Here is a 13,649-nt window from a genome sequence, read left to right as displayed (position 1 = left end):
CTCCTTAAAGGAGGCTGCAATAAGACCTCTCTTTTAAAATCCGCCCTGGGACCAGGGATATTTGCCAACTACCAGTGAGTACCAAACCACCCCTTTTTGAGTTAAGATATTGGAACGAGCGGTGTTCAGACAGGAAAGCCTGGAGGAATGTTGTCCATGGGGTTGCAGAGTCGGACACAACTTTGCAACTAAACAACCACCACCAACACCTTTGTCAGGAGAGGGACAAGGAGAGTCTGCCCTGCTGATTCCTCTCAGCAGCTTTCTGCACCATTGATCATGGTGGCCATTCTAAATAGTTTGGCCAGGATGGGAACTGTGTTTTACAGTGGTTCTGCTCCTACCTGTGTCCAGAAGGTGGTGCTGGAAGATGGCTGTTCTGCCAGATGGTGGTTATTCTATGGGGTTCCACAGGGCTCTGTACTATCCCTCATGCTGTTCAACATTTACATGAAACCACTGGGATTGGTCATCAGGAGATTTGGGCTAAGGTATCAGCAGTATACTGATGACACTAAGCTCTACCTCTTGTTTATATCAAATTCAGGTGAGGCAATCTCAGTGCTGAACAAGTGTCTGAGTTCAGTAATGAACTGGATGAGGGCCAATAAACTGACTCAATCCAGGCCAGATGGAAGTGCTGCTGGTTGATGATCTGTCTGACAGATTAGATAGCCATTGTCCTGTCTTGGATGGGGTTGCACTTCCTCTAAAGGACAGGGTCTCCACTTGGGAGCGCTCCTGGACTCAAAACTTTCATTGAAGTCTCAGGTAGACTTGGTGGCTAGGAGTGTTTTTTTTCCAGCTGTGATGATTATGATAACTACGTATGGCCTTATGAGGTTCAAGAGACCCTGACGGCCTTTTCCTATATATTCTTACATACCCTTTAAGCTCTGTGAATGAGGTCCTTCTGAAAGAGAAATCCCTAAAGGAAGTACTAGGGATGGCAACTGGGAGAAGGGCCTTCTCAGTGGCTGCCTCCCACCTTTGGAATGGGCTTCCTGAAGAGGTCTACTTTGTGTCATCACTTTCATTTTGGCATCAGGCAAAAACTGCCTTCAAAGGTATTTTGAAACCTGACAACACCTGGTAAAAGGTCACCCTGCTACTAACAGATCTCCCCTGCTTGCCCCTTACTTAGAATTGTACTGTTAGGCTGTTATTAATGTTGTTAGCCACTTAGAGAGCCCTTAGAAGACTATTCAGTAGCCTATATATTCAAAAATAGTTAGATAGAAAGAAAGATAACTTGGAGAACTGTTTTAGTTTTGTTTCAGTCATTTTGGAAAAGGAATTAATTAATAGGGCAATATGGTCAACTACATGTAGGTTTTTAAAGCTTTTTAAGAAGGGATATAGGAGGGATAATCTTTAAGATTTCACTTTTTTAAAAAATAGAAGGCTCATACAAATTAAACAATCAGGCAATATGTGCAGAATGTTACATCTAGCCATTAGGTGGTGCCAGAAACAAAAATGTTATCCACCAAAATTACAGTAAAAATTTTACTTAATTTTTTTACTACACAGATGTTTCTAAAACTTTTTTCAAAATCTCAGGAAGGGATTTCATTTTTTCAGAATAAATCTTCTGTCACAAATTTTAACTTATGTCTACCTATACCAAGTCAAATCCAACTTTTTTTAAGGAATAGTTTTTAGAATCACAGGTAGAGGGTTTTTCCACCCCTATTTCTGATGCTGGCACTGAAGCTGGGCTTTCTATTTCCCCCAGTAGTAATGCTACTACTGTCAATCACAAACCATGACAAGTTTATGTTCTAAACAGGAAGATCTAGCTATTGGGCAGTACAGAAAATTAATACGTAAAGACATACAGAAATTACCTTTTCATACTCTTCTTCTGTAGGGTTGTATTTTCTTAGCCATTCTGCAAGGGGTTTATCTTTAAAGGATCCTGTCACTCCATACTCTACTTGAATTTTCCTAAGTGTATCTGAAGCTGGAACAAGCTCCACCATTCCTTTAATTTAACAAGCCAAATATATTTACTTCAGTCAGAATTTCTATTCCATTTTTATTGTACATTTAGTTAAGGTTAACTTCAAATATTTTAAAGAAATATTCTAAACTGTTTGTTGACAAATACCATTAATCATAAAGTATTTCTACTTTTGTTTATTTTACAAAAGTTTTAGCTGTGTTTTAATAAATGACTATAAAGATGTTTAGTATACAAAAAAGGCAAATGCTGGCTGATCCTTAAATCAACTCAATAACTGAATGAAATCAACAGTAGTAAGCAACCAAAATGATAATTAGCCACATTATAATTTCGTAGACATACAATGTGCCTGCTGCAGAATCCCTACAACTCAGAGCTCCCAGTCCTCCTCTCCAGCCCTATATTTGAGGTTCTCCACATGGGGTAGCATTTTCTTCAGAGTCCATGTTAATACTCCAGCTGATCTCTGACACAGTTGGAACTACAAGAAATGTCAGTGTTCAAGACCAGCAGACGTGTTTTGCAAGTATATCACTCAGCCAAGCCATATCATCTTTCACCAATGCTACTACAGTTGCAAAATTTGATTTGCAAATGTCGGGGTGCTTAGAGGCAGGGGCTTTAGAGAACTCATGCTAAAGCTGTCATTCCTAAATGAGAGAATTAGATAACTCATGCTAAAGCTGCCAGGAAGGCCTCAGCAGTTATAAGCGGCCTATAAATACATGTATAAATTAAGTAAATAAATTCCTATGGGAAATTAAAAAGGAGAACAAGATCTGGATAACAATTTGTAAGAAGTACAGACTGTTTATACCTCTATCTTTGCCTGTTGAAATGCACTTGAAGATAACCATCCGCAGGTCAAGTCCCTCTTGTAACCAGATCTTATCCATAATTTTTATCATTTGCAATGCCAACATATCTTGCCGCAGATCTTCACCAACCTAAAAGAGAAGCAAATAAATTGAAGGAATTTCAAGACACATAAGCCTTATTAGACTGGGCTCTGCATGCTCTACCATTTATCTACAGAAAAGTAGACATGGATCTTGGCTATGGAATTCTATATGGTGATTATTATATTATTAATGCTACCACATTTATAGGCACTGTTTTCCTATTGCAAGGAACCCAATTTATATAGCCCTCCCCTCTATTTTATCCCTATAACAACCCTGTGAGGGAGGTTAGGCTGAGAGTGAATGACTGCCCCAAATTAAGCCAATGAATTTCATCACTTAGTGGGGACTAGAACACTAACCAGTACAGATACTAGTTCTTCATAATAAATTATTAGTGGTTAATGTGGAAAAGATAGACTTGACTGGCCACGCCTTCAAAAGCTCAGAAAAGAGAATAATATTTTAGCAATCACAGTTTCATTGCCATGTGACAAGAGTAAAAATCTGGACAGCCCTGTTCCTAGCCTTTATCCATAGTGCAAAGAAACAAAACATTTCCTAAGAAATTCACATTTGTTCTTCCAGTATTTAAACTAGAGAAATTCAGTAAGACATCATTTGATAAAGTTACAGAACATATATGAAATGTTTACACATTAAAGCACAAAGGGCAGCACATCTGATTATATTAGAAAGCCCCTCCACCAGCTCACATACTGTTTGAAATGCAAGAATCTCAAAGTGGTTTGTGTGATAGCATTGGAGCAGAAGGAGAAGAAAGGAAATTAAGTTTTGTTTGCTTGAGGAAACCCTTCCAAAGCTTTACTGTGTACACAAAATTAGATATATCATTACAAATATATTTAAAGTGGTTTTGAACAGATGGACCATTAACATAACCTTATACCATGTATCTCAAAGATACAGCTTCTTTCTAACGCTAAGTCTGATCTGAACATTAAAAAAAGCATCAACTTCTAAATATAAAAATGAATTGCATGCATGAGGAACATCAGGTATGCACCATAAAGAGCACTAGTTTCAAAATAACAAGATTAACAGAATTTCCATTATAGCAAAACTCTCTCTCCTTTAGCTTAAACAGAAAAATGTACCTTAAACATTATATTAATTTCTTCTCCCAAGGGATCTGCATTCACCAGAGCTATTCTAAGAGGTACTGCATTAGAACTGAAGTAGGAACATGCCTGCCAAAGACATTTTACATTATATTACCACAAGATTTACTTTCATATGACTTTCTAATTACATATTTCTAATACTTTCTAATACTTTCTAATACTTTCATATTAAAATTACAAAGATTATAAGCAGATTTCTAAGAATACAAATAATGATGCAAAAGTAAGCATATACAACACTACAAATCCAAATGAAAAGCAATCCATTCATTCATTCATGTATAAATGCCATAAAAGTGATGTATTGTGGATGGTAAAAGTTTTATATAAGTTATCTAATAGTTCTGTTTTTCCCACCTTATGATAAGCCTGACAGGTATTAACATAGATAGATGCACATTTTACTAAATTGGTGTGTATGTGTATACCATACCTTGACATTAAGTTCTTTAGCTACAAGGCTGGGGCTGAGAGGCAAACGACATTTGTTTTTTAAGAAAAAGGACTGGACACGTTCCATTCCACTTTGCAAGGCAATCTGTTAATAAACAATACATGATTAAAATTTACTTAAGTCAAATATTGACAAATATTTTAATAATCAATGGAGGCCACGATCTTCCAGTACTCTAATACAGATAGTCAATGTTCTAATAGTCAGGCTTGTGGGATAGCCACAAAAAGGTATGCTTTTTTGTTTATAAATTTTGTCCATAATCACAAAACTCAGAACTTTGCAAAATGAATAAAATGCTAACCTAATAATCCCACTCTGAATATAAGCATATATCATTTATTTATTGAACTTGAACAGAAATGTAACATGAGAACACAGCAACCATTAATTTTGTTAGGTGAGTTGGCTCCTACTGACACACACACACACACAAAACCTGCTAGTTTAACAAACCTGTCTGGCAGATCCACTTGCTTGTTTTACTTTTTCTGCCACCATTCCTAGTATTTGTACCAGTCTCGTCTGCTTTTCCAGTTCTTCTCTCAGTCTTTTCCCACAGACTGAAAGGAAGGCACCAAGGATATGCTCATACCTCATGCCATGTTTGATGTCATGCAAGGTATCCTTTAGTAACCTGAAATATTACAGAAAATTGGATTGGCTTCCTTTACTAAATGTGTACACATATACCCTAGTTACTAAATTTCTGTTACAATTACTAGGTTTTAAAGTAATGCAACACAGGGTAATATATAATGCAAAAGTACAAGAAAGGGTGGAAGGGAAGAGAGGTTGTAATTCCACAGAAGAGACCTACATTAGCTACATTTGTACATCATGAAAAGCCATAAATATCCTGGCATATATAACCATGATACACACAAGCAACATGTTGGTGCACACAATTTGCTCAATTCCCATTTCACTTCCCCCTTGCACAACTGAGGAAACAAACCAGGAAGCCTCCATTAACCATATATTCTTGTTATGGCTGATTTCTCTGAAACAAGCAGAAGCCTGCTTTAAACAAAGAACTGACGTTTGCTTATGAAACCTGCTGCCTTTGGTGGCAATTAACCATAGTACTGATCTTACATATAATGGGCCAGTTTGCATGCCACTGAAAACAAGCTGTGGTAGATTGGTTAATTGCCTGCTAAGCCATGCTGCTGCTGCTAACAGACAGTGGCCGTATCATGCAAGCCAACCTAGAAATATGCTACAATCTGGCTGACCGCGGCTTATTCTCCCACTCCATCCCTCTCAGGCTTCCAGCTAGTATCCCAATGCCCTTCACAGGAAAACCTGTCTAGTTGCTTCATCCCCACTCCCACTGCTGCCCTCTTTAATTCACAGTGACTTAAAAAAAATCAAAAAATGCACAAATGAGTTCATATTAGTTTGGCCCCTAAAAATTTAACAACTGTTAGTCCTAACTTATTTGTCAATCTTTCACTGCCCAATTAAGTGAAGTAAGCACAGTAGGTAACATACATGGAAAATGATATAGCAAGACTACATAAATTAATTTGTGCACGCTTGCCAGCTGCCAATTGCCTGTCAACCAAAACAGAAAATAAAATAGAAAAGTAGATTCATCCAGAGGGGATGGTGACAATATTTCCCCTTCACAATGTGATCTTCTAACTTTTAAATGCTGAACTGATAGTTCTCAATGCCTTATACCTTTGCAACACTTCCCAAGTTTTCAGCAGATCCAGAAAGGACCAATATTAACTTATTCTAATCCTTTAAGATGCTTTTCAAAGCACTGCAGTATATACTTCTAATAAAAACATTGTTTTGGGGTGGGAAGCTTCCCCTCTATATGCTGCCCTACCTTTAAATGGGCACAAATACCCCTTTGTTTACTTCCTAGCTATTAAATTTGCATAGGTTTCCCAGTCCCAAAAATGCACAAATATTTTCAACTGTTAACAAAAATAAAGATGGCAAAATGGGATGGAGCAAATGGTGTATCGGAATCAGCAATACTTACACTTTGCCTCCAAAAGGAGTACCATTCACTCAATCCCATTCAACTGCCTCCTCAGTATATTTTTGGTATTGCAGAATACCAGAATTGAACCTGCAGAAACCACAGCAGTAAGTGTGTGTGGGAGTTACTACCTCTAATTTCTGCACCAGCTGTAAACTCAGGGAAGTGTTGAAATGATAGACAATAAGAATGGTCAGTTCAACATGCAAAAGCTGGAGGATACTGTTGCTAATGGAATGATACTTTTGTCAGCCCCGCTGCCCACATTTCAATTAACAGTGCACAAACTACACTCTCTTGTCTTGTCTGTTACCTACTCCCTTTGAAAGCTGAAAGTTAGAAAACCATTGCCAAAATAAGACTATATGTATTGGATGGCTTGTATGTACACACTTGCACACCTGCTAAAACCGTCAAATGTAATAATGAAAAAAGTGAGACGCACAGTTGCACAATTTTTAGAGGCTGAAAATGGTTGATAAACAGTGAAGGCTGTTCCAATGTGCTGCTTCTGCACTGGTGGAGAAACTGTCACTGGCAGCAGCAACAGAATGGCAGATGTTTTTCCTGCTCTTGTCAAGTGCCTCACTAGCTGATCCCCTCAACCCATGATGGAATCAATCTTTGGGTTTCCATGAACCTATTGTGGTTCACTCAACCCCCTGAACAAGCCATGGGCCGCCAGGGTGGTTTCTTCTCCTCAAATAAGTGAGCCTGTAGAAAACAATTTAAGTTTGGACAACCTGACAACCTGTAGTTAGTTCACTTGGCAATCACAGCAATATCTCAGGGGCTTTTGTGGCACAACTCCACTGCCTCCCTTCTTGCCTTTTGAAGCACCTATGTTGACATATATAGGCCATCTCCTCAGAGTGGAGAAAGGGCTTACCTTACTTTTTAGAGCAAGGTAGGTAAGGGATTTATTTACTTTTCACACTTCGACGGTGCCCCCAGCTACTCCTCACACCCTGTTCCTCTCTATAGCAAAGCTATTTCTGTATGTGTGACTAACTTCCCTCTGGGTGGGTGTGTACAACTCAAATCAGCACCTTGGCAACTTGGGAGGGGGATTTAAACATTCCTCCTCCTGTTTTCACCCCAAATCCGCCCCGCTTTGTGTGTGGAATGTTTTAAAAAATCCTCTGCAAGGGGCAGGGGAATTTTGGTATGAAAATAGGAAGGGAGAAAGCTTAAATTCCACCCCTCCCCCCCGGTCCCAAATTCAGGACACACATGCTCACCCAGAGTAAGCCATTCATGCCTACTTACATAGCTGTACTAATGTGGCACACAGGAAGATAAAACTGGCTGCTGTCAAATGAAATGCTGAGCTGGAGAACAAAGGGTGGGAGACATGGCAACAAATGGCCAAATTTTTCATCACTCTTTTTAGGTTGCTTTGTAACCCTTTCCAACAAAATATGCAGAAGTCACTCTGCAGTCACCACAGCAGGCCAGCCTGAACAATCTAACAAGTCATGGGATCTCTGGGTGGCTTGTGCATGGTTAACAAACCACACCGAGGAAACCACACTGGGTCTGGACATAACAACAAGCTAGCAAGGGTGGCAGCCCACTGTCAGATGTCATGTTGTGTGAACCATCTCAATGGGTGCTATGCTAAGCTGTAGCTTCCTGGTGTGTTGATTGGCTTGCACAAGGAAGGAACAGAAAGGCTGTGCACTTCAGCATGCTACGCATATACACATCATGGTTTAATATGGCAAGATACAAGCAAGGTGTGACATGCAGATGTAGGCAGTGGAACTTACTTCTGAGTAAACATACATAGGGCTGTTCTGTGATAGGGGGATTACAGCATGAGGACTGCAGAACGTGAATTTACTTTAGGAGTGAAGATACCCACTCCAGTGCAGCAGCATGCAGTTCTCCACTTCTACAGAGAACCATGTATCACCTTTAGTGCTAATAGACCAACTTTTTATATTAAGATTCCTACCAACAGAAACCAGTCTTCATATAATTCATTTATTTCAAAGATTTATATCCTTGCACTTCAAATTGACTCTGGCATATTACCTGAACATAATATGAATGCCTTATTACTTTATCACCTGTGTATGTAGGTTTTCCTTTCAAAGTATAACCTTGTTTAAGATACAGAATAGTAAAATGCACTCAGTTTGAGAAAGGCTGATGTAAACCATGGTCAGCCTAGCCTAGGATAGCCTCACTGGGAGAGAGAGGACATCCTGGACATTAGAAAGCAAGTAAAAGCACAATCCAAGCATGTCTACTCAGAATTAAGTCAATTGGACTTTTTCACAGGTAAGCATTGTTGTTGTTATCATCATCATCATTATTAATTTCATTTCTGTAGCACCCCAAAGCCAAAGCTGTACAGGCTAAGTTAACTAGAGGATTCTTTTTAAAACACCTAATTAAAAATATTACCAGCTGTGGTAATACAGAGTTTTTGTACTATAAAGAACTGTAATAATAAACTTACTTTCAAATTAGCTATTTGCTTAATTCTAGAAATAGAAAGAATGAGGAACAGAGAACAAAAAAGAATGTAAATCTTCTTACCAATATAAATAGTGTGCTATTCGAATATTTCCTAATGCTCGGGCCAAAAGGAATCTGACTAGAGAGTTGTCCAGATAGGTTTCATATTTTAGAGCCTAAATATATATATAAAAAGATTCAGTTTTATCCAGAGTTCTAGGCTAAGATTTAAGAACAGATCTCTATTTAAGGGACTATACAACAGGAGTGAAACATGCAACTGTAATACTAACTGAAGACAACTTTAGGCAGCTTAGTATAGCCAGACATTTGTAGTTTTGGAATTATTTTAAGAGGGAAACAATTCCCACAACTATCCCTGGGAATATAAGATTGTTCAACAATGATGGAGTTAAAAGACATTCAGAAAAGAATGTATTTATTTAGGGGTGTTTCCAATGCTGTCTTTCCATTCATAGAAGCTCTTTGATCCATAAGAGGCTTCCATAAACAGAAGTAGAAGACAGCAGATTTTTGCAAATTCTTCCTCTCTTCTGCACCACTCTATCCCAGCTCCCGTGCTGTTCCAGAGGATCCCCCAACTGCCTAGAGTAGATGGGGCACATAGGGGGCTGCAGAAGGAAAGTGAAATCAGCAAAAATGGCCTGCCTCCGCTTTCCATTCACAGGTGCTTCTGCTGGAACAGAGCAACTTTGTATATCTGTAAGCTGCTATTCAATTAGGCAATCATAATCACCACTCCAAAACGAAATTTTAGAAAGCAAAAGTGAAATTACTTTAGAAAGCAAAAATTTAACTTTAAATTTAAAATGACTTTAAAACAGTAAGACAATCAACAACAAAACAACAACAACAACAAATTTGGTGCCAGGCAAGCATCCCTGGGTGCTTCACATATAGTGTCACACCTTCAGAAGTAGGGGGATCAGGAGGGCTCGCTATCACCAAGTCCAGCTTACAAACCAAAGCACTGGGTTTTAATCCACCCAGAGTCTCTCCTGGTAATTAAGCCTCCATGATCCTCTTTTCCCTGGCCCTTGTCAAGAGCAGAAGGAGAGTGGGTGGGAGGAACAGCGCAAGCATAAAGCAGCCAATATAGTGCTGCACTGTTCATTGGTTTGAATAACATCCAAACAGAAACAAATATTATCCTGGCCGATCAGCTTTCAAGTAGCAGAATAACCAAATGGAATTACATGGACATAGTTAGGGAGCAGAGCAGGGGAGGGTAAAGTTAGGTAAGTGCAGTTTCTTTTTTTGGTCTACAACTACTCACTCCATGTAAATCACAAACTACCGTTCAGATTTATTGGCCTAAATGTCACAATGCTTAAAATATTACACTTGCAAACAATCCATAACTATTTTAGTTAAACAATCCATAACTATTTTTTTCCTTTGCAAGATGTTTAAATGTCTCACCTGCACGAACTGGGGAAGAATGTCAACAAGTTCATCATCACTTATTGCCTCAATCCAATGCACAGCTTTTGTTCTCACTTCATGATCTGCAAAACTATAGGCCATAAAATATGTAATGAACTGTACTTCCTTTAAATTTGACAAGAGCGTACATTCCTAGAAGTTTTTGTGATGCATGCTATTATTATTATTATTTTTACTGAGGAAGAACCTAAAGTTGCTATACAACTCTTTAAGAGCCCTGAGGAAATTGTCTTGCGAGCTCTCAGCATCACCAGCTTACTGGAACGGCTAAAATAATTCTGAGAAAGTCAAGGTTTAAAAGCTGCCCTTCATATCAACAGATGAAAAGATATGAACTGCACTTATTAAAATACAATTAGCAAGTCCTTCTGTCAAAAGATACCCCATCAAGAAATTCTGCTTGTAAGCTGTATTGATCTGATAAATGATATTCACTATCTTAAACAGTGGTGCATCTCCCTGCCAACACTGGCATAATATTATTTCAGTGTCAGCATTAACACTGAACAATGAACTTTCAGTGTCAGCATTGTTGTAAGCCGCCCCGAGGCTTCGGCGAATGGGGCGGCATAAAAATGTTTTAATAAATAAATAAACAAACAAACACTGCAGCGTTCTGTTGTGGCCACCATGCTCCATCCCACTTATTTGCTGGCACAGCACGCTCAGGGTCAGGCAGTGGACTTAGCAAATGAGTAGCAATTTAGAACTATAAGCTCTACAAAAGGAGAATGTAATCCAGGGGTCTCGAACTCGCGGCCCACCGGGACGGGCAGGGCACGGGGGAGGGGCCCTGCGGTCTTCGAAGCGCCGGCGGCGCCCGGGCCAGCCTCTGGAAGCGACGCGGGATGAGCGGCCCACCACCACCATGGTGGTGGAATACTTGATGCGGCCCAGCTTCACCCAGACTCTACTTCCAGCGGCCCCCAGGTAAGTTGAGTTTGAGACCCCTGCTGTAATCATTTTACGGCCTCTAAACAAACATTCATGTGGCTACAGAAGTTTCTGTTAACTGGTTATCTGAAGGAGTGTCTCTTTCCCTGACCTCACCTTGAGATCTGGGTTGGAGGTCCTTCTGTGGGAGCCCTCTTTGAAAGAGATTAAGAGAGTAGGTACCTGGAAAAGGGCCTTCTCTGTGGTGGCACCCTGGCTGTGGAACATGCTCCCAAGAGGTGTGCCTGGCACTGACACTTTATTCTTTTCAGCGCCAGGCCAAAATCTTTCTATTTTTCCATTATTTTAAGACTTAGGTTTTTTAGTTGGGCTTTTATCATAGATTTTATGCTGTGCTCTTGCTGTCGGACTGTCCTGAGACTTTAATGTATAGGACTGGGCCCAAAAGTTTTAAATAAATACATAAATAATCAACAAACTATCAGTAAGTTAATGAATACAGCCTGTACTTTTATTCTGAAGGCAATGCTTAATCACTTATAACCTCATCACTTTTCAATGCATTTGTGATTTAAATTAATATTTTTTCTTACTTGTAGTCCAGTAATTCTAATGCAGTCAGAGGAAGTAATGGAGCCCACTGCTGAAGCAGTAAATATATTTCAGGGAGATATGACAAATCCCATTTTGGTGCACTGGCTAACACCTTTGGAAGACTATTTACATCTGTGTAGCAGTAATGGCGTTTGTCCCACAAAAAACTTTTATCCTTCCTAGATAGTCTAAACAAAGCAATTCAAAACATTTTATTAGTTTCAAGACAATAACTAAAGTCATTACAGTAATTAGAGACCATACCCAAGCACATGTTTAATACTTTGTGACCTTCAAAGAATTGAGAGAAACACAATTATACTACATTCCACTGATGCATAGTGATCTACATAAGAAGGAAAAAGGTTACCAAAATGTTATTAAAGCTTTGAAGTGCCCTATATAGTTACTTTATTTACATTTAGTTTTGCAAATGTTTGCTATAAGTAAAATAATTATGACAGACTACACATTCTGCAAGTCAGTCCTTTTCAACCTCATTATTTATAATCCATTGCACCTGCCCTGCCCCCATGACTACATTACCCTTCCCCAATGCAATATCCTTCAGATGCTGTGGTTTAACTCCCATCAGCCCAAGCTAGCACTGCTAATGATCAAGACTTCTTCGAGCTCTAGTCCAGAACATCTGGATGATACTAGGTTGATGAAGGCCAACATATGCATTTGCAACTAAGAATAACACTTCTTGGGCTGTAGTGCATTAAAGTCTGTGTCAAAATAAATGTCTTTGCCTGTAAGGTTCAATATGACTTTGCTGTTTTATTCATTTGGAACAGTATAAAACACATTTAGGTTGTTTCCTTACTAAATACTTCATTATTGCTTTTTCAGCCTTCTAGAAAGGGAATTAAAATGCTAATTCTACATAGCAGCGAATAACAATACTATTGTATTGCATTCTTCATAAAAATCTACCCCTTCCCATCCTGATGGGTAGGATTCTACTATGTTTACTTGGAAACAAACTTATTTACCACAAAGGTCCCATTTCTCCCTGCCACTTTAAAGAATAGTTTTTTCTATGTCCAATTCTTTTAAAGAGGTTTCTGTAATTAGCTGCTTCCTATTCACCGACATAGCAAAACAGTTCCTGTTCCTTGGGCTAAGAAAAGGGCTTTAAATACTTATTTTCTCTTTGCACTCAGAGCAATCGCTCATCAATTTTGCAACACTGATAATGCAAAAAATCACAAACCAACCCAAACAAAGAAACCAAAGACAATGCAGCTATAGCTCCAAAGACAAAACTAGTAATTAACCAACTTTACACCATATGCACAGAAGACTTACTGGAATGTAACAATCACACAAATTATCAATAATTATCAAACAAGTAATTATAGAGGCAGATGCTATTTTAAAATCAGGAGGAAGCTTCTAATTAATGGGAGAAAACTCTCAATAATGCATAAGTCCATAAGGGCTGAGCTAGCATCACAATTGCATTTTAAAAATCAGATCTGAAAAACAGACAGAATGATATTATGGATGACAAAGTGACACAGCTGTCTGGCACAAAGTACACTTAAATTCTTTATAAAAACAAACAGGTGGTTCAGAGAAGCTGGTAAGGGTTGAAGTAACATCCTTATCATTAATATGGAGTGAGGCATTCCTTCAGGTCTGAATTTAGGATTTAGGGCTTTACAGGTTAAAATCATTATCCTGTCCTGTTTCAAAAACAATTCATTCTCCATACAACTGCTGCATATGAGCCCTTCAATTTCTA

General features: G+C 38.7%; 1 protein-coding gene across 7 annotated transcripts in view; it reads right to left on the bottom strand.

Annotated features, from left to right (window-relative positions):
• PIK3C2A (phosphatidylinositol-4-phosphate 3-kinase catalytic subunit type 2 alpha) overlaps positions 1 to 13,649 on the bottom strand; it is a 103,072-nt gene that overhangs the window by 17,489 nt on the left and 71,934 nt on the right. For all 7 annotated transcript variants that reach the window (XR_006414285.1, XM_044425849.1, XM_044425850.1 and 4 more), the window contains 8 exons: positions 11,896 to 12,084; positions 10,385 to 10,478; positions 9,023 to 9,117; positions 4,927 to 5,107; positions 4,450 to 4,554; positions 3,990 to 4,082; positions 2,787 to 2,916; positions 1,851 to 1,987 (listed from right to left, as the gene is read on the bottom strand). Coding sequence is in view for 6 of the 7 variants with exons in the window: in XM_044425849.1 (XP_044281784.1) it covers positions 1,851 to 1,987; positions 2,787 to 2,916; positions 3,990 to 4,082; positions 4,450 to 4,554; positions 4,927 to 5,107; positions 9,023 to 9,117; positions 10,385 to 10,478; positions 11,896 to 12,084 (1,024 nt within the window). In the remaining variant the exon portion in view is untranslated. The remainder of the gene's footprint in view (positions 1 to 1,850; positions 1,988 to 2,786; positions 2,917 to 3,989; positions 4,083 to 4,449; positions 4,555 to 4,926; positions 5,108 to 9,022; positions 9,118 to 10,384; positions 10,479 to 11,895; positions 12,085 to 13,649) is intronic.

Source organism: Varanus komodoensis, unplaced genomic scaffold (assembly GCF_004798865.1).
Source record: "Varanus komodoensis strain SLA01 unplaced genomic scaffold, ASM479886v1 scaffold16, whole genome shotgun sequence".
NCBI classification, from domain to species: domain Eukaryota; kingdom Metazoa; phylum Chordata; class Lepidosauria; order Squamata; family Varanidae; genus Varanus; species Varanus komodoensis.
The sequence above is the reverse complement of the archived record's forward strand: the minus strand, read 5'-3'. Positions and strand labels throughout refer to the sequence as shown.